General features: G+C 43.3%; 1 protein-coding gene and 1 long non-coding RNA gene across 6 annotated transcripts in view; one reads left to right on the top strand and one right to left on the bottom strand.

Annotated features, from left to right (window-relative positions):
- The window catches only part of SEPTIN8 (septin 8), a 97,776-nt gene that overhangs the window by 37,565 nt on the left and 39,363 nt on the right, over positions 1 to 20,848 (top strand). For all 5 annotated transcript variants that reach the window (XM_053288092.1, XM_053288088.1, XM_053288089.1 and 2 more), the window contains exons 2-4: positions 1,465 to 1,579; positions 14,720 to 14,915; positions 18,259 to 18,445. In XM_053288092.1, the coding sequence (XP_053144067.1) occupies positions 1,465 to 1,579; positions 14,720 to 14,915; positions 18,259 to 18,445 (498 nt within the window). The remainder of the gene's footprint in view (positions 1 to 1,464; positions 1,580 to 14,719; positions 14,916 to 18,258; positions 18,446 to 20,848) is intronic.
- LOC128341687 (uncharacterized) lies at positions 739 to 20,169 on the bottom strand. Its single transcript, XR_008314513.1, has 4 exons — positions 19,977 to 20,169; positions 18,194 to 18,494; positions 13,182 to 13,318; positions 739 to 1,051 (listed from the first exon to the last, which is right to left on the bottom strand). It is a non-coding gene; the product is annotated as an uncharacterized LOC128341687 (long non-coding RNA).

The following is a 20,848-nucleotide window of genomic DNA, read 5'->3' as shown; positions in this document are numbered from 1 at the left end:
ATAGTGGCAAAATGTGCTCTGTAAAAATGGATTGCTTGGTTGTATCACTGGATTTGCAATGCTGATCCTTGCATGTGGGCCTTCAAGGTTATGAAAGGTTTTTCCCATGCATGTCATGCAGAGTTATCTGCATGTGTTCACAACATGCCATTTGCAATCACAGATGGAATATTGAGTGGCATGGCATTGCACCGGGCAGAATGCATTTTTTGTGGTGGACAGCTTGGTAGGTAGATTTTGCTTTTGGTCAAATGGCCACATTTGGAGTTGGGAGATCATTCCTCTGCTTTGATGCTTGTTTGGCTAGACTGTGGGAATGCACATTGCCTTCCCTTGCAGAATGTGGCTTGGTTTCTTGCTTGAGCCAAGTGGAGCTGTTATTTGACTGGAACCTTTCTGCCATGTACCTGCTTCTTGACTGTGGCACAATGTCTGACTAATGGGCCATCTTCCCTTTTGCACTAGTTGATCCATGATCCCGTTTTTATTCCAAAATTTGCACATAGGTGAAGTTCTAACTTTTTCTAACCAGCGTGGTGTAGTGGTTAGAGTGCTGGACTAGGACCAGGGATACATGAAACTAGCTGGGTGACTCTGGGCCAGTCACTTCTCTCTCAGCCTAACCTAATTCACAGGGTTGTTGTGAAAAGAGAAACTCAAGTATGTAGTACACCGCTCTGGGCTCCTTGGAGGAAGAGCGGGATATAAATGTAGTAGCAGTAACAACAACAACAACAACATATTTGATTCATTTAATAACTAAAGCTTCCCATAAAGATTGTTTCATAGTCTACAGTGAGAGAAAAAGAACAGATGGAAGTTCCTGGAGATGGAGGAGAACAAAATATTGGTGTGACAAGAAAGACTGGTGTAGCTGCAGATGGTGAGATGACCTGGCTCACTAGTCATGTGGAGGAATACACAGCCCCCACCTCCACTTCCCTCCGGGGTGTGTGTGATTGAACAAAGCTGCTTATGTCCGAGTCAAAGGAAACAGATCAAGGATTCCTAAAGAAGCTCCACTTGACTGACATGACTTCGATGCAGGGGGCTATAGAAAATGAAAGGATTAGAATTGATAAATAAAAGATGGGGATTGGTCTTTCCCTTTCACTCCCACTTGCTTTGCATAATAAAAACCTTTGCATGCTATTGTATCTTGATTTTCCTTTCAAAGTAGCATCATGGTTTAGTCTCCTGTCTCTTTAAGACATTTCCCTGTTAAGTTCAGGGAGGTTTTCTCTTTCCTTCTGATGCTTGTCTATAATTACCAGTATGTCTGGAATGTGGCATATGAAAACATAATAAACCTCAGTGTGGGTAGCTGTAGGATTGCCTCTGTGACTAGGAAGCCTGCTTCTGCTTCAAGTAAAATGGTATTGTTGCTTATTGTTCTTAATATGTTTTCGTCCCAGTCTCTTCCTTTCAATAAAACCCTGCTCAATGGTATCCTTGTCTTAACAGAATGAGGAGAAACGGAATCTCTCTCTGGGGGGCCATGTTGGATTTGACAGTCTTCCTGACCAGCTTGTCAGCAAATCTGTGGCACAAGGCTTCAGCTTCAACATCCTCTGTGTGGGTGAGTAGTTCAGTGTTTATGACAAAGGAGGGGTACTTGGGGATAATGACACACACACACACACAAATCAACATACTAGAGCTTCTCAGCCAATGCTTTCACATTATAGCTTGCTGCTATGCTAGGACGTTATGGCTCCCAAATTTGGGGTGTGACTGTGTGCTCTGTGTAAGGTGTGTCTGAGACTACTCACAGCATTTCAACCTCATTTACCCTGTTTCAAGTGAAAACAATTGGAGTGATGTCATTACTGTATGGGGCCATTTGTTGTGTGGGGCCTGATTGGCTGTGAAGCCCCACATGACTTCATATAATTCAAAGAGATATTCGAACATATTTAGTTCGAAGAGATAATGACATCATAGCAAAGATGACAGGATGCATTGTTTGTAATCTGTACGTTTAGACATAAGATTGGTGCTAAATAGTTCTAAAACAAAACTTTGATTTCGGGGAGGCTCTATATCGGGCAGCAGCAATATAGGAAGATGCTGAAAGGCATCATCTCATACTGCATGGGAGGAGGCAATGGTAAACCCCTCCTGTATTCTACCAAAGAAAACCACAGGGCTCTGTGGGCGCCAGGAGTCGATATCGACTTGATGGCACACTTTACCTTTAAGAAAAGCAAATTCGGTACAATGCTAGCTCTGTTAAGCACTCCACCATGAATTGTGGGCGCAACACTCCTTTCTAAATTCTCTGTGTATTTGGGTCTTTAGTTTCTAACAAATTGCTCTTGATTTCTGGACTTAAGAACATAGGAAGCTGCCTTATATTGTGAGTCAGACTATGGGTCATGTAGCCTACTATTGTCTAAAATGACTGGTAGCAGTTCTCCAAGGTCTTGAGCAATTGTCTTTCCAGCTATATCTGGAGATGCCAGGGTTTTAACCTGAGACCTTCTGCATATTATTGAGCTATGGCTTCATCTACACTTCTCTGCTGAGGTTCTGTGCTATCTTCTATTTAAAGTTTCCCTTACAAGCATCCTAGTCACAAAATGTTCAGTAACCATAGAACTGTAGCATACAAGCCCTTTATTTATTTTGACAAAGGTTTTTTAAAAAAAGAATTTCCCTTATTTTTGGAATGTTGGCATTGCTTGTGTTCTTCTTTAGCATGTAGCTTGCTCACTTGCTTGCACAGGTTTCATTGCTTTTTGTTCTATACACAGTATTAATGGGATCTGTCTCCTTTCTTCTTCTTGCGCTGTGTGCTGTATTTTACTGCTTGTGGTGTTGGGATGGTTAGATTAGGGGAATTCCTTTCATTGCAAAATGTTTTTTTATAAATTTGTTTAAGTTATTTACTTATTGGCTTTCAACAAGTTTTTCAAGGTGATTAACAAGTAAAAGCATTTTTAAAAATCACATCAAGATTGCTAAAATAGCAGTGAAAAACAGTAGCGCAATTAAAACCTTAAAAACCTGGGAGGCTAAAACTGCTTCCACATGGTACAAAAAGGATAGCAGTGTAGACACCAGGCAAGCTTCTCTGTGGACGAAGTACCAGAAACAGGGTGCCACCACTGAAGAGGCCCTCTTATTGATTGACACTCGCCTCCCCTCAGTTGGTAGGGACATCCAGAGGAGATTAGTCTGAAGACAAACAATCCTGGTGTACAGGCAGGTTGATATGGGAGCAGGTGTTCCTTCAGGTAGCCAGATCCTAAGCCATTTAAGGCTTTAAAGGACAAATTGTGCTCAGAAATGGACCAGAAGCCAATGCAGTGGCTTATCTAGGTTGACTGTATAAGCTAACGGATGCTATTGAGCACATGCTTTTTTGTCTATATATAATAGATAATTTGAAAAACATTTAACCCACAGCCACTATTTTAAATGAGGTACTATAAATCTCACTTGCTTCTCCAATGTTAGCTGCTGTGAACAATGTTAGCTACTGTGAACATACAAGGTTCATAATTTACCTTAATTTTGAGAGAAACTTTGAGAGAGCTTCATTACAATAGCAATACATTTAAATCAGTTCAGTCTTTGAGATGGTAAAATGGATGAAAGCCAACCCTTCCCATGGATGATGCAAATGGAGAGTAAGAATGGAGCTAGACATTATGCCTAAGCTTTTCTTCCTAAACTGTGGTGTGACATCATTACATCTGGTATTTCCCTAGGGATGTGCACGCAATGGATCTTGTGTTTTGTTTCAAACATGTAACAAAATGCAGATGGCCGAAACGTTTTATCGAAACAGCAGCCGAACCGGTTGTTTCAACGGAACAAACCTTGAAATATTTCGAGTATTTCAGCCATAGGGAACAATGGGGAAACAGGAATAAACAATCCATAGTTCCCCATGGGTAGCTCTTAGTGACACCAAAGTGGGTTGGATTGTAGGGCATAATGGTTGCTATCTACCATCCACCCACAAAAGAAATGGGCAAGCAGGTGATTTTTAAACAAAATTTTAAGCTTTGCCCCCAAACCCCCATAGAATTCTATTGAGAGTTTGGGGAAAAGGTTTAAAAAAATGTTTAAAATCACCTGCATTGCCCATTTCTTTTGTGGGTTGGATGGTAAGTAGCCATCATGCCCTACAATCCAACTCACTTTGGTGTCCCTAGGAGCTACCCATGGGGAACTATGGAGTGTTTTCTTACAAATGGCCCATGTGCATGAGCCACAACCCCAAAAATGGCCATTGCATGCATGCAGAGGGCAAAAACGGACCCAAAGTGGGCTGAGAGACTCAGGAGGAGAAGCTGGCTGGGGAATGGGGAACTACCAGAGACCCTCTCACAGCTGCCGCGGCACCCCCTCCCCAGGCCACCTCAGCCCTGGGCAGCGGTAAGTCAATCTTTTTTTTTTAAACCCGAAATGTTATGCCAATTGCCACCTTGAAATGGGCCTGAACCAGCCAGAGAGGTTCAGCTTGGTCCAAAGTTGAGCCCTTGAACCCAGCAGGTTCAAGTTCGAACCAGCTCAAAACAGAGCCGGTTTGCACATCCCTATTATTGACTGCTAGTGCGTCCAGAACTTTTTTGAGCAGGAAGTGCACAGTATGATGACATCACAACATGAGTAAGGGTGCCTAAGCATTGGGAGGAAGAGCGCTGTGTTGAGGAGAGCTGGTCTTGTGGTAGCAAACATGACATGTCCCCTTAGCTAAGCAGGATCTGCCCTGGTTGCATATGAATGGGAGACTTGATGTGTGAGCACTGCAAGATATTCCCCTCAGGGGATGAAGCCGCTCTGGGAAAAGCATCTAGATTCCAAGTTCCCTCCGTGGCATCATCAAGATAGGGCTGAGGGAGATTCCTGCCTGCAACCTTGGAGAAGCCGCTGCCAGTCAGTATAGACAACACTGTGCTAGATGGACCTATGGTCTGACTCAGTATATGGCAGCTTCTTATGTCCCTATGAGCGTAACTTTTAGATTTGCTTGAAGTTAGCATCTTTACTTGCCCTAATCTGAGCAAAGGTGGGTGAAAAGAAATGTTGAACTTGCCTCTTTAGCAGTTAGCATAATAATATCATTTATTCCAAAATTATTTCCCCATAAATATCAATTTTTACAAGCTGTTTTCTTTGCTGCAGCCTGTCTTGTAAAACTAGGCTGTCCCTTCCAGTTGCTATGTAAGTTGCGTCTAGAATACTTCCAAGGGTTTTTTGGGGTGTTTTTTTTTAAGCCTGTGTATGATGAACTGGTGGATCAATGAGTGTCCTCATTATTTGCTTACTGTAGCCACATGACAAGGTTTCATGTGATACTGATGAAGGCCATAACGACACATTGTGTTCTTCATATACTACATAACTATTGCGATTCTAACCCACTGAATACAGGATTGTATGTGGGGTGTGTGTGTGTGTGTGTGTGTGTGTGTGTGTGTGTGTGTGTGTGTAGGATCTATAAGTGGTTTTCCAAACTTAACTGCTTACTTCCTGCATTCATATTTTGATGGATGTACCTCCTGTTCCTCATTACTTTCACAGAGAACATCCGAGTCAAGGTGGTGTAATTTAATTAGATTAGAATATTTATTTATTTATTATTTTATTTATTCATTCAATTTCTATACCGTCCTTCCAAAAATGGCTCAGGGCAGTTTACATTAAAACAAAACAATTAAAATCAATTAATTAAAAACAGACTATAAAACACCATAAAACAATTAACAGTTAAAACATTCAAAACAGTTTTAAAAAACCCTGGAAAACCAGGTTATAGCTAGTTAAAAACATTTACAACCAGTTAAAAACCCTAGAAGGCCAGGACAAACAGAGAGGGTTTGATAGTTCCTTGGTAGCAATAATAATGTAGGCTTTTGAATTTTCAAGATCTGTCGAAGCAGAAATTTCATTGTATCGGGAGAGGGAACAGATTCTGGCTTGAGTTTCCAGAGAATGAGCTGATCTACAAGGCCAAATTTTTCTTTTTGTTTCTTTGCAGATTTAGCTGAAACAAAAATTCCATAAATGCCTTCTGTATACTATATAAATTAGTGTAGGCCAATCGGGAAAGGATCAGAAAAGACTTTACTTCAAAGCTTTTAAGTTACATGTGTGTCTGGGTTTGTTTGTTTTTTAAGAGAGCCTGATCTTTGTTTAGTAGAGTATCTCAGGAAAGAATGTAATAACATCCAGGAGTCTCTTGGTGCCTGTAGATGTATATGAAACCTTCTGCTTAATTGTCTGCTTTCCTTGATTAATCTCTTGTTTTGATTAATATTCTTTGTCCTCGCTTCTCGCATTCCATCTCTCTGCTTTTCATATCACATTTTTCTGCTTATTTAACCAGGTGATCATAGTTTCTATTCCTCTTTATGTACTAGAACAAATGGTGAGCAAATGCTGGTACTGTGATGAAACAGAGACCAAATCACAGGATATATCTTATTGGACCAACACTGTCCCAGTTTAAAGATGGTGCAGGCTTTCTAATTTCTGCTCTGACTCCTGCTCTTCTGAGATAGTACTTGATGTGTTTCCTAGAAAAAGAGTTTGATCTTGACTTTCGGAATTTAGAAAAAACATCTGTCTCTGCATTCAGCATAAAGTTGTGCCATCGAGTTGGTGTCGACTCCTGGCAACCACAGAGTCCTGTGGTTTTCTTTGGTAGAATACAGGAGGGGTTTACCATTGCCATCTCCCGCACAGTATGAAATGATGTCTCAGCATCTTTCTATATCACTGCTGCCTGATATAGGTGTTTCCCATAGTCTGATAGACCATAGTCTGGGAAACATACCAGCAGGGATTCAAACCAGCACCCTCTTGCTCCCTAGGCAAGTTACTTCCCTGCTGCACCATCAGGTGAGCTGGGACTGAATTGGGGAATATTTGCTCCAGGCTATGACTGTCAGTTATCCAGGCTTGTGCAATAGCATAGCTGTTCTGTCAAATAAAGCAATGAGGTGTGGTTAGATTTTGAAACCTGAATTATCAGAAGTTTGCAAAGCTGGCCCAGGCCCAGAGCTAACCAGGATTCTTTCAAGACATTCCAAGTAAGATGTTTCATATATTTTTGTTGCCTTAATCCCAGTTGACATGCCACATCAGCATTCTGTGCTTAGCCTTCCTGCAAAATTTACACCAACATTGAGTATAGTTATTATGTTAATCTTTCATAGATTAATGGTGGCCTATAGACACTAGACTAGTAACCACTGATAGACCTTTCCTTCATGAATGTGTCTATGCCCTTTTAAGTGATCCAAGCTAGTGGCCATCACCACATCCCATGGCAGAGAATTGATTAATTATACACCTGTGTGAAAAAGTACTTGCTTTTGTCGGTTCTAAATTTCCTGGCCTTCAGTTTCATGGGATGACCCCTTGTTCTATTGTTGTGATACTCCATGCATAATTTTGTACATCTCTATCACGGCTCCTCTTTTCCAAACAAAAAAGCCCCAGATGCTGTAGCCTTGCCTCATAAAGAAGGTTCTCCAGGCTCCTTGATCATCTTGGCTGCCCTCTTCTGCACTTTTCCAGTTCTACAATGCCCTCATTAAGATATGGTGACCAGAACTATACACAGTGCTCCAAATGTGGCCGCATCATAGATTTGTATATGGTCATTATAACATTAGTAATTCTACTTTCAATCCCCTTCCTAATTATCCCTAGCACGGATTTTGCCTTTTTCACAGCTGCAGGTCACTGAGTTGACATTTTAAACGAACAGTCTCCCACAACCCCGAGATCTCTCTCCTGGTCAGTCAATGGCAGCTCAGTCCCAATCACTGTATATGTTAACTTGGGTTACACAGTCACTCATGCAGTTTGGAAATATCTTTTTGGCGTTCCTCACAATCTGTTGTGGATTTCACTACCCTAAATAGTTTAGTGTCTGCAAATTTTGCCACTTTGATGGTTACCCCAACTTCTAGATCATTTATGAACAAGTTAAAGAGCACTGGTCTCAGTACAGATCCCTGGGGGACCCCACTTTTTACTTCTCTCCATTCTGAAAACTGTCCATTTATTCCTACCCTCTGTCCTTCAACCAGTTACCAATCCACATATGAACCTGTCCTCTTATCCCATGACTGCTAAGTTTGCTCAATAGCCTTTGGTGGGGAACTTTGTCAAAAGCTTTCTGGAAGTCCAAGTATACTATGTCAACCTGATCACCTTTATCCCTATGCCTGTTGACACTATCAAAAAACTCCAAAAGTTTAGTGAGGCAAGACTTGCCCTTTAATATATTTATATATTTATTTATTTATTAAGTGACTGACCCAGAGTCACCCAGTGAGTTTCATGGCTGAATGGGGATTTGAACTCCGGTCTCCCTGGTCCTAATCCAACACTCTTAACCACTACACTACCTTCAGCCGGGCCTCCTCTTCTGTATTTTGTCCTTAAGTATGCTTTCCATTAATTTACACAGCACAGAAGTTATGCTAACCAGCCTGTAGTTTCTTGAGCCTGATCCCCTTTGGATTCCTTTTTTGAAAAAGAGAGTTACATTAGGTACTTTCCAGTCCTCTGGTATTGAGCCTGATTATAGGGACAATTTCCATATTTTTGTTAGGAGATCAGCAATTTCACATTTTTGGAATTCTTGAGTGGATGCCATCTGGGCCTGGTGATTTGTTAATTTTTAGTTTGTCAAGACAGTTTAGAACATCCTTCTCTCATCACCTCAAATTGGCCCAGTTCTTCAGTCTCCAAGCCTGAGAAGCTCAGTTCTTCTGGAGCAGGTATATAGTCATTATCCTCTGCCATGAGGACAGATGCAAAGAACTCATTCAGCTTCTTGGCAATCTCCTTATCCTCCTTAACGATCCCTTTCATGCACCCATCATCTAAGGGTCCAACCACTACCATGGCAGGTTTTCTGCTTCTGCTGTATTTAAATAAGTTTTTACTATTCCCCTTGACACTCTAGCTATATGCTCCTCAAGCTCCTTTTTGCATCCCTTTTTGTCTCCTTGCATTTCTTGTTAGTGGTCCTATTAGTCCTCCACATTTTGGATGTCTGTGCCGGCATAGACAGGACCTCAGGACCTTCTAGAGCTGTAAGCTATAAGCTTTATGGTGGTAGCCCTACCCGCTTGGTGATGCACGCATAGCCCCTCACAGATTACCTCCTTCAGTCTTCTTCCGACCGTTGTGATAGCAACTTCGGGAAACCTTCTGCCGCACTTTGTGTGAGGAGAGCTGTCTGTCAAACAAACCTCTTATGCTTTATTCTATCTGCCTGTCCTCTCATCTTTCAGTCATTCTTATTTTATGTCTTTGTTTAACTTGCTCCCCACCCACTCAAGGTTTTTCTCTTCAGAGATCCTGAGGCAGTATGTGGCTGCTAGAGTCTCTTAAGAGCTGCCTTACTTGCTCTGTTAAATTCTCCATTTCAGACAGGCACAAGGTGTTCGTAGCATGCCTTGGGGAGTCTCACTGGACTGACCTCTGGGCTAATTGCCAGGGCTTTACTAGACAGGCCCGATGCCAATGCGCTTCCCACCTCCGTGCTCTGCTGTGGGAGCAGGCCTTACATGCCACATTGGCCCTACAAGCCACTCCCACTAGCCAGCTATCCCAGCTGCACTGTACCGGCTCTGGTATGCTGTGCTCTCAGGAATCCAAGCAGCTGATGCAGAATGACTCTCAGCCAGTGCTGGTACCGAAGACAGGCCTTATACTCCTTCTCTTAAAGGGACAGGTGCTGCCAACACCAAAGGCTTCCTTCTCGGGGCTTAAGCCTGCTAAATAAGGGAAGCCGGTGGATCAAGCTGGGGTGAAGAAGCAGCACAAAAAGAAACACCCTGCCCCAGCTAAGACAACAGCAGTATCTGTGGCAATCTCACCTATGCCTGTGAGCAAGACTGACTCCAAGGAAGAGCACCGAGACAGGTTCAGAAGCAGAGGCTAATGTTGACTGGGAACCTGATACAGAAGGCTCCCAACAGTCAGATCTGGAACTCTGCTCTCCCTGTGAATATGATGACTGGGGGCAGGCATGTTAAGAGTCAGCATCCCAGGGTGTTTGGAGAGTGAGAGATAGGACCACTAACAAGAAATGCAAGGAGACAAAAAGGGATGCAAAAAGGAGCTTGAGGAGCATATAGCTAGAAGTGTCAAGGGAATAATAAAAACTTATTTAAATATAGCAGAAGCAGCTCCAGCAAGAGGTCTTCTTACTCATCTGGACCATGCTACAGATCCTCCCCAAAATATTATGCTTATGACATCCACAGACCATGTTATGAATATATGTGGGTAGAACCCAGGTCTGCCATATATGTCCATGGGCACAGTTACTGGGGACCTGAAAAGAAGGACCGGGCTTACCACTACAGTTGTAGCCCAAGGCACTATAGGTCCTGATCCAGCTCGCACTCTCCTTCCTTTAATAGGAAAAATAAGTCACCCAAACTTGAGACAAAAAAGACAGCAAGGCTTAATATTAAAAAAGACAGCCAGCCACAAAGCACTGGAGTGCCACTACAACTAGTCAAGGCTGTGCCAGATACAAAGGCTGACACCCCTATGGGACTTTTAGCTGACTCTTATCCTCAGATGCAGTGTCCTCTGTAAATAAGGACACAGACCAATCCCTAGAATCCCCAGCTGATCCTCTGGATGCAGATAACCAGTCCCCTCCTGAGGTTTATAGACCATACTCTGAACAGGTCCAGTGTATGGCATCCACCTTGGCATCAGCCTTCAGCCACAGCAACTGAAACATGAGACAGCAGTTCCTGTGTTTGCCCTTATTCATTCTGCTGTTGCAGCACCACTCTCCTTATCGCTTTTGCCCACTGTTACAGATGTAGTGAAAGTGGCTTGGACCCCAAACCTTCATCTATCCACCCAACTTCAAAGAAATTAGAAAACCTCTATAGAGTACACCAAAGTTATGTGCCCCACATGTTTTTTCATCCCAAACCTAACTGAATAGTTAGGTTGAGTCTTCTCAGCAAGGGGCCAAACAGAAGTTATTATTTACCTCCTCATATCCCAATGACAAAAAGCTAGATTCATTTCGTTAAATCAGTATATGCCGCTGCAAGCCTTCAAGTGCGCTTATCACACTACCAGGGGTGTATGGCAAGGTAACCCATGTTCTCTTTGAAAAATTTGAACCTTTCATCCAATAGCTTCAATTGGACCAGAAGGAAGGAGCCATAACCTTTTTATCAGTAGTTTTACAGACCACCAAGCAGCAACTGCACTCTGCCCGCCACAAGGCGGACTGTGGTTCTAAGGCTATGGCAACAGCAGTGGCACTAAGGAGACACGTGTGGCTGAAATCTACCTCTCTAACTCCTGAAGCAACATTAAGGATCAAATACCTCCTTTTTGATGGGGAGAACCGCTTTGGTAAAGAAACTGATGATGTGCTGGAGAGAGTCCACAAGTTGAGGACGACGGCTAAGTCCATGGGCATGCAGCCATATCAGCAAAGTCCAGCTAAGCCACACCCTTGGACCCAACCCTAACACTCTCAACAAAGATAATCCTACTAGCCTACCAATCCCACCAGCCATTCCACCAACATGATCTCAGAAGGAACAGATATCAACCTTACAGTTCCTTTTGCAAGTCAACTACGCCATCTCAGAAAACCACTCCTAAGTCAAAGCCAGCCTACAATAAAGGGGTACACAATGTCTGGCTCAAGATTCCTCCCTTTCGCAGAAACATGGTAGGCAATTACTATGGACCAGTGAGTGATGACTGTAATTAGATTGGGATATGCAGTAGAGTTCCATATGCTTCCACCCTCTTCAGGAACATGTTGTACACAATCTACCCCTGTCTATCCACCCAACAGGACGTTTGATCCATTCACAAGGAAGGTACATTTCAACCAGTGCGCACCAACACAGCCAGGGGATTTTACTCAAAGTACTTTGTGATCCCGAAATGAGATGGAGGCCTGAGGCCTCCATTCTAGATCTTTGTGGCATCAACAATTTTATTTTCTCCTTTTGGTTCTGTATGACCACTCTCACCCAGATCTTACAGATTCTGGTTCATGGCAATAGACTTTAAAGACTTCTATTTTCATATTTCAATTTGGCTACACCACAGACAGTACCTATGCTTCTGCCAATACAAGACCTTACCAATACAAGGTCTTGCCCTTTGGTCTGTCCACCACACCGAGAGTGCATGGCAGTGGTGGTGGTGCCACATTTCTGCCATCAGACCATCCATCTATTCCCATTTTAGACAACTGGCCCTTGGTGGCCAGAACCAAAGAGAAATTGCATCAACATCCATCCCACACTGACCCTTCTAGGCAAGCTAGGATTGTGCTTTAACTGAGAGAAGTCAAAATTGGTTCCCTCAAAGACCGTAGAGTTTTGGGGCACCATTCTAGATTCCCATGAGACTCTTACATCCTTGCCTGCCTGCAGGACAGGAGACATCAGGGCCACAGCCCACAAGATCTTAACATGACACACTCATCCAGCACAGTCTGTACAAGAGATGTTGGGGTTCATGGCATCCACTACCAGGATCCTATTTCCAGTACACCTTCACTTGAGGCGGCCACTGCTAACATGCCATTCGGTGCAGTTTATAACAGACAATGTGACCATGATGTCATATCTGAACTATCGGGCGGGGGGGGCACTTCCCAACACTTGTAGCCAAATCTGAATTCCCTACTCTCCCCCCACCAACCACCACCGTGCCTCCTGTCCTAGCATTGCCACCTGTAGCCATCAGTATCTGGATGTGGTGCCTCCATCACCAGATCTGGCTTTCTGCAAGGAAAATATATGGGCAGATGCTTTGAGCCAGACACCACAAACACAATCCCACAAATGGACATTGGACTGCTCAGTAGTGCAGGCCCTCTTTAGCAGATGGGATCATCCCCACACAGACATTTTTGCCACCAAGAAAAACAAATAGTGCAGACAGTTCTGCAGTAGAGCGGGTCAAGGAAGCCATTCCCTGGGAGATGCATTTCTCCTGTCTTGGAGCAACGAACTGCTCTACATGTTTCCTGCATTACCACTCATACCAACAGGTCTACACAAGATCAGAGAGGAAGCAGCAGATTGTATCCTTATCACTCCGTGGTGGCCTCATCAAGCCTGATTTTCTACTCTGCTAGCCTTGGCCAAAGGTCAGCATCTGCCTCTACCCAGCCATCCCGACCTACTTACCAGAGAGCAAAGATCAGTACTTCATCAAGATGTGAAGAGTCTTCACCTCATGGCCTGGAGGATTACCGGCCATTGATCTGACACCAGGAGGTCCTGAGTGTCATTTCCGCTGCCTGGAAGCTTTCGATGCAATGCTCCTGCAGGGCAAAATGGAAACAGTTTACTGTTTTTGTGACCTTTCCAACCCTAAAGAGGCTTCATTTGACTTCATTCTTACCTGTTACATTTGAAAAAGCTAAATCTTACTGTTCCATCACTGAAAGTTAATCTTGCTACAGTTGCGGCCCACACTCCCCATGTTAATATTTTCTTGTTGAAGCCTGTTAAAAAAATTTTTCCCCCAATGGACTGCTCCTCTTGTATGCCCCAGCAACAAGATTAGCCCCTCCATGGGATCTCAAGCTGGTTCTCTATGTTCATGCACAAACCATTCGAGCCGATGGCTACATGAAATACTTGGCCATTAAAACATCATTCCTCTTAGCAATTAGCTCCACTCTTTGAGTATCAGAGCCCAGGGCTCTCAGGGTTGACCCCCCTTTCATATCCTTCCAACAGGATAAGGTCCTACTCAGGCTGGACATTTGATACATGCCTAAAGTGATATCTCAATACCATGTGGGGCAGTGGGATGCAGTTGTGTTTCAGGGCATCTGCCTTCTGGTCTCTTTCCTTCACTGTCTTCAAATGAAGAATGCGCTTGGCATACTCTGCATGTGAAACATGTGTTGTCCTTCCATCTTCATTATACTCGACCATTCCATCAGTCTACCTCCTTGTTCATCTGCTATGCTGGGAGAAACAAAGGTAACTATGCCAGAGTTTGTGTTCCTTTCTGTTCTCTTAATTTGGGCAGGACTTCCCTTTTCTGAAGGAAGTCTTATTCCCTTTTTATAGCTTCCCTGTCTCTACTTCTTAGCCATGCAGGCATCCTCCTGAACTTGAAGGTATGTTTCTTCTTTCTTGGTATACTGTACATTCCAACTGAGTTTCTATTTTTGTGGTTTTCAATAAGTTCCATCCTTTCTGGAGTTATTTGACACTCTTTACTTTCCCCCTCAACTTCCTTTTTACCAGTCCCCTTATGTATACATGAAGGGGGACTGTATGTTAATGTATACATTCTGATACAATTAAGGGGGAATACTAGGTTAACAGAGAGGAAACATTCTTCTTTCAGTTGTGTAACTAGAAGTGCAAGCCCGTAACTGCTTCCTAGTGCAGGTCACCCTGAACTTCATAAACCAAAATGTTTATAGCTGTTCAAGGATATTGCCTTAAGTTTATTTGAAGGAGTGGGAAAGGATATGCCATTTACATTTATACAGAGGCTGAGGAGTTTGTGCTTACAGAAGGTTTGTCTCGTTCATCAAAAGCTTTTGGGAAGAACAGTATTGTTTTTTTTAAAAAAAAATTCTAACCCTGGAGCAGGAGGATGGAATATGCCGCAATTCTGTAACTAGTTTGATTTGAAATGGTAAGAAATCCCTAACGAAGAACTGATGTTCCTTTTTGTTCCTGTTGTTTTCATTCCTCAGGTGAAACTGGTATTGGGAAATCCACACTGATGAACACCCTTTTTAATACAACGTTTGAGACCGAAGAGGCCAGTCACTATGAGCCTGCAGTCCGCCTGCGGCCACGGACCTATGACCTGCAGGAAAGCAACGTCCACCTGAAGCTGACCATTGTAGATGCTGTGGGGTTTGGGGATCAGATCAATAAAGATGAGAGGCAAGTCACCTTCTGATTTGCTGCAGAAAAGCTTGCTGTGCTTTGACGTGCAAAGGAATGTAATTCTGCAGAGGAACACACTATTCCACAGCGGAATACAGTGCCCACATATAACATAAACAACTTCTTATGCTATCCAATTTTAATCACTGTTTCTGTGTGCATTGGGCTCAGTAAGAAAACAAAATGATGCCGTTTCTGATCCTCTGGGTTGGGGCATGTTGGCTGCCCTAGTTCTTGATTTCCCAATGGAACAGTAAAGTGCTGTGTTGTACACAGGTTAAAGGAGGGACTAGGGGCTGGAGCTACTGCCACATTTCATTTACAAGATGCTGTCTGCTACTATCTCTGGATGAGAGCAAGGAAACTTGGAAAGAGGGAGTCATAGGTGGGGGGAAATAAATGATCATTCTTTTATCTGTGGCTTCCTGCCCCCATCACGGTGCATGTAGTTCCCCCAGCTTTTCTTCCTCATCCCTAGAAGCAAGTATATTGAAGGTAGCTGATGTCTGAGTAAAAGAGGCCACACCAGAAGGAACTTGTAGATTAGGAAGAAAGGAGGAGCACTACTAACAGTTCATAGGGAAATGACATCTGCTCAAGTTTTACTACTTTCCCTCATGCCCATTCATGGAAGAATGTAGCTATACCCCCACTCAGTTTTGGGACAAATATGCTTGTTGTAGGCAAACTTGAGATCAGCTGGACTGACTGCAGTGAATCCCAAATACTGACTTAAATGGCAAAGGATATTGAATACATAGGAGTCAAACATTATCATCTGTTCATTTACATATATTCAGTTAAATTTATTCAGTCATCTTAAAATATAACTGACTGGGCATCAAAACAAAGCCATGGTTGGCCCAAGCAAGCCATGACACTCTTCTGTAGATGGACCTTATATATGCAGTTAATTGTACATATATAAGCCATTATCATGTAGGACAATAAATGTGAGCACCATTAGAGGGCAAAATCAAATGTGACTTGCTATAGAATCTAGTTTAATTGCTTGTTCTTAAGTAATTCAACGTCAGTAGTCAGCAAGGCTTCCTCAACCTACCTGTACAGACTTGATGGGGGAAGGCAATGTCCTGTCCTGTTCAGCAGACCACAGAGGTAATAGGCAGCAAGGGAAGATGGGGGAACTCCAAGTGAGCAACTTGCTACAACAAATGCCAAGTAGAATGAAATATTAAATGCCCCCAGGCTCAGACTACCCCTCCCTGTCTTGAGAGCAGAGAGTTTAAAGGGTCAGATTACCCCGAGCCAGATTCTTGCACTTCTCCACTGCTGTCTCACATTCCTCTTGGCCTGTTGCTGGCACTGGTGTGCAGCTAGGGAGAGTCTGGGATTCTTGGTGGGGAAGAAGCCTGTTCTTCCAGGGCCTCAAGCCCAGTGGGTGCTTGCTTGGAGATCTCCAGTTCTGGCGAGCCCCGGCTCCATCTTGGTGTTGGGGGCTGGGCCTGACAACTCAGTGATAGGGTGGAGCTCATGACCAGTGCTCCCTGTAATAGGGATTCCCAGGTACTGTTCCCATCATCCCCAGCTGCAATGGCTTTTGATTGGGAATGATGGGAGTTGTAGTCAACAACATCTGGGAATCCCTAATACAGGGAACACTGCCCATGTAGCTTTGGACTGTATTCTTTTGTCACACAAGCCTTGTCTGCCTTGAAAATCTGATCTAATTATGGGCAATAGTGTATTAATGAGACCAGTGGTTGCATTTAATGTTTTATTTGATGCAGCATCACTGATGCAGATCAACTCCTGACTGCTGGAGATCACACACAAAAAGTGCAGGTAACTGAGCTGGTCCATTAGGAAGCATCCAAAAGTAACAAGACAACAATACCTTTTCTGGGACCAGTGTTAAAATGCAGTGAGCAAGATTTTGAGTTTCCCCCCAACTCTTCTTCAAGTTAGATTTTAAGTGCAGAAAGAGGGGTGACAAAGAACAAAATTATGTTAAGGAAATATAATTGTCTTTCTATACACTCCCCCTTTCCCCCTTAACAATCAATCAGCCTGAATAAGAATTCTGGGGAACCTGAACATTTTTTTCTAGTACGCAGTGATATTCTAGTTGGTCCTGAGAGCAATCCTATAGGAAACCATATTGAATCTTTAGTGTCAACCAAATTAAATGTTCTGTCCCAGACTTCCATCCTATATAGCTATTAAAACAGATTTTGACCATGGAAAACTGGTTAAGAAAAATCAATTCTGCCTAATTTTACTTACCTGCCAGTATAACTTGCTCTTGCTCAATTAAGTTTTTGATGATGATAAACAAATAAATCAACTTTGTTAGCCACCCCATAACAAAGTTCTCTAGGTGGCTCACAACACAACATTAAAACATCCAATAAACACATAAAACACTTCAAATCACAATACACCAGAAAATAAAATAAAATACAAAACAATTTTTAAAACAATATTTAAAAAAATAGTTTTAAAAAACCAGTTTTTAAAAGCCTGAGCAAAAAGAAAGGTCTTCACCTGGCTTCTAAAAGAACAACATGATGGTGCCAGGCGAACCTCCACAGGGGAGGCTGTTCCATAAACTGAGTGTGTGACTACCAGAAAGGGCCTCTCCCTAGTAGCTGCCTGCCTCGCCTTGTTTGGCGGGAGTTCTCAGAGAAGGGCATCCAAAGAAGATCTCATGTTCAGAGTCAGGACATATGGTGCAAAGCATGCTTTTTGGTAGCCATTTAGGGCTTTAAAGGTTAAAACCAGCACTTTCAATTGGGCCCAGAAACAGAGTGGGAGCCAGTGCAGCTGACAAAGCACGGGTATGATATGATCAAAGCACCCAGTCCCAGTTAATAATCTTGCAACCCTATTTTGTACCAACTGAAGTTTCTGGACCATTTTCAAAGGCAGCCCCACATGCAACACACTGCAGTAATCAAAGCAAGAGGTTACCAGGGCATGAGTAACTGTGGCCAAGCTATCTCTATCCAGGTATGGTCATAATTAGCATATCAGCTGAAGCTGAGAAAAGGTGCTCCAAGCCACAGAGGCCACTTGAGGCTCTAGTGACAGTGCTGGATCGATGAGCACCCCTAGACTGCCAACCTGGTCCTTCAGGGGGAGTGCAACCCCATCTAGCACAGGCTGAACATCAGTCACCCAGGCAGAGGAACCACTGACCAACAGTACTTTTGATGTCTTGCATTCCAGTTCCCTGAATTCTGATCAAAGCTTGATGAATGTAAAAAATCAGACCATTGCTCTTGCAGATGTTTCTGTATTAAGCAACGTACCTGAAAGTGTCCAGTCAATCTTTATAATCTGTAGCATTCAGGTTGCTAATGAAAATCGTGTTTAGTTACAGGCCCATAGTTGATTACATTGACACGCAGTTTGAAAACTACTTGCAAGAAGAGCTGAAAATCCGACGTTCCCTCTTTAATTATCATGACACAAGAATCCATGTCTGCCTTTACTTCATCACTCCAACTGGGCACTCACTGAAGTCTTTGGATCTGGTAGCCATGAAAAAACTGGATAGTAAGGTAAGTACTTCAGCATACACATTTCACAAGCATTGGCTTTGCTGAATATCTGTAAAACAATAGCCATAAGTGGCACCTTTCCTTCAACCATCTGAAAATATTTTGGATGCCAGAGAACTCTTGCAACAAGCTCAGAGCATAAGCATACTAATTCCTCTCCTTACTATAATTATATCAGTATCTCTCTTCTAAGGGGGCAACCATTACTATGCTGGGGTAGGCAACCTTGATTCTCTAGCTGTTGCTGAACTACAACTTCCTCCATTCCCAACCACAATAATTGTGGCTGGGGATTATGGGAACTGTAGTTCAACAACAGCTGGAGAGCCAAAGTTGCCTATTCCTGGTCTCTACCCATTGGTTTGCACAGGATTTTTTTCTCTCCTCCCCTGCTTGGTCTTTAATTATGATCATTCCAACAAGACTGGGCTAGTTCAGTAGTATTTGTTTCTTAAATGACATTATTTTGGCAATCTAAAGTTTCTGTTGGCACCTTCCATGCAACTAGTGGTTCAAAAAGGCATTCAGGCATTCTTTTCTGGCAAACCTAATTTTACATGCATATGTCCTTTTCTGTCCGGTAGGATAGAGGTGTATATAATGCATGCACACTCAAATAGAAAAGTAAAGCAAGAATCAGCTCTGAATAAACATGCTTAAAAATGGAATTATTAGCTGCAGATTGACTACCCTGGGCAGGGGCGTAGCAAGGTTGGAGTGGGCCCAGAGACAAGATTTTAAAATGGCCCCCCCCCAAAGTCCAGGGCCTCCGCACACCCCAGGCCCCCAAGGATTTAAGTCTGATATTCCAAAATAAGTATGCTGCCTGCAAATACATTTCACTGAATACACACACACACGTCACAATATATAGTGATATACATTGAGTACTATACATTTGTATTACTTTTAATGCCTAGAACACACTAGAAAGATGAATTATTAAAATGGGCCCCTCGCTGCAGATTAGCAAAGGAGACTTTCAACCATGCAGGGTGAACCTATGTTTGTTTTCCCAGAATTCTGAACAAATTCAGTCAAGTTTGATTGCAGGAGGTTTTTCACAGGAGGCTTTTAAAGCCCTTTAAGACACATCTCCTCTGGAATGGAGGTGCTGCATTCACATGTTGGCCAGATTGACCCTGAAGTCCCTGCGAGTTATTGGGGAGTAGTTCACACACAAGAAAAATAAAATAAAAGCACCACACATGCTTCACAGTTCTCACTCAGACCTTCTGGGTTGCAAAACAACTTGAACATAAGTGCATTTATAAATGAATGAATGAATAAATAAAATTAATAAAATACTGTTCCAGAAGTTTTTGCAATTTTCTGCCATGAAACAAGCCACTTATAGGACTTTTTAGATAGTTTTTTTAAGTCAGCAAATTTTCCAAGCTGTTTCAAAATAAATTTTCAGAGACTTCTCGGTCCCTCCCCCCCCTCATATCCAAGCCCTATGGCAAGCAGATGCCTATATATCCTGGGGGGGGGGGAGGAAGGTAACCACAAAAAGGAGTTCACACTCTACCTGGCAGCAGGGGGTCTTCTGCTGCAGAGAACAGTGGAGGCCTCTCTGGCTGCCTCCTCCTTCCTGGCTGGCTTGGGCCCTACTGGAGTTCAGGCTTCACAGAGGCCTACAGGAGGCCTCCGTGGAAGCCCCGCCCACCCGCCGATCAGCTGAGAGGCGGGAGAAAAGTAGCTCTTTGCAGCTTGTCTGCTGCTCGATTGCCGGCCAGGAGAACAAGCTGGAGAGACGGCGAACAGGGCAAGTGGCTAAGGGGCCTTGGGGCTGGGCAGGGGGCAATGGGGAGTCACATGAGGTGCCTCTGGGGTGCCCCTCCAGGCAGTGGGGCCCCCAGACAACTGTCTCCCCTTGCCCTATCATTGTTACGCGCCTGACCCTGGGCATATATTGTGACGGGCACTAGGTAACACAGAAGCTATTGGTAGCTCCCAGATTTACCTAAGAAAGCTCTCCAGGCATTTGAATTGCTTCACTCTCCCTCCCCTTCCAGCCAATATTGCAGGTCTGATTGGCTGGCTGAGTGAAAGCATATACACTCCATTTTAAATTTACCCTTTTTTGGGTGCCTTTACTTTATTTCCAGATAATTTATCTCCAGTTGCTTCCCCACAAAGCAGCCTCTCTTAACTATCCTGGAATTAAAGAATTTTGATGTTAAAATTACGATGTCCTTATTCTGCTGATGAATTTTTTTTGCCCAGGCTGCAATTTTGTGCCTGGTCCCACCTCTCTAAGCTGCTGTTTCATGCTGGTAGCTCCCAAGGTATGGAGGTGGGTTGGGGAGTAACTTCTAGAAGCCTTGAGTCTGCCTGTCCTTGGCATATATTTAAGCATGAGATACCAAGCCAGGAATGGGTATAAGAAAAGTAACTAGG

Source organism: Hemicordylus capensis, chromosome 2 (genome assembly GCF_027244095.1).
Source record: "Hemicordylus capensis ecotype Gifberg chromosome 2, rHemCap1.1.pri, whole genome shotgun sequence".
In the NCBI taxonomy this organism is placed as follows: domain Eukaryota; kingdom Metazoa; phylum Chordata; class Lepidosauria; order Squamata; family Cordylidae; genus Hemicordylus; species Hemicordylus capensis.
Note: the sequence above shows the minus strand (reverse complement) of the source record. Positions and strands in the feature narration are given on the sequence as shown.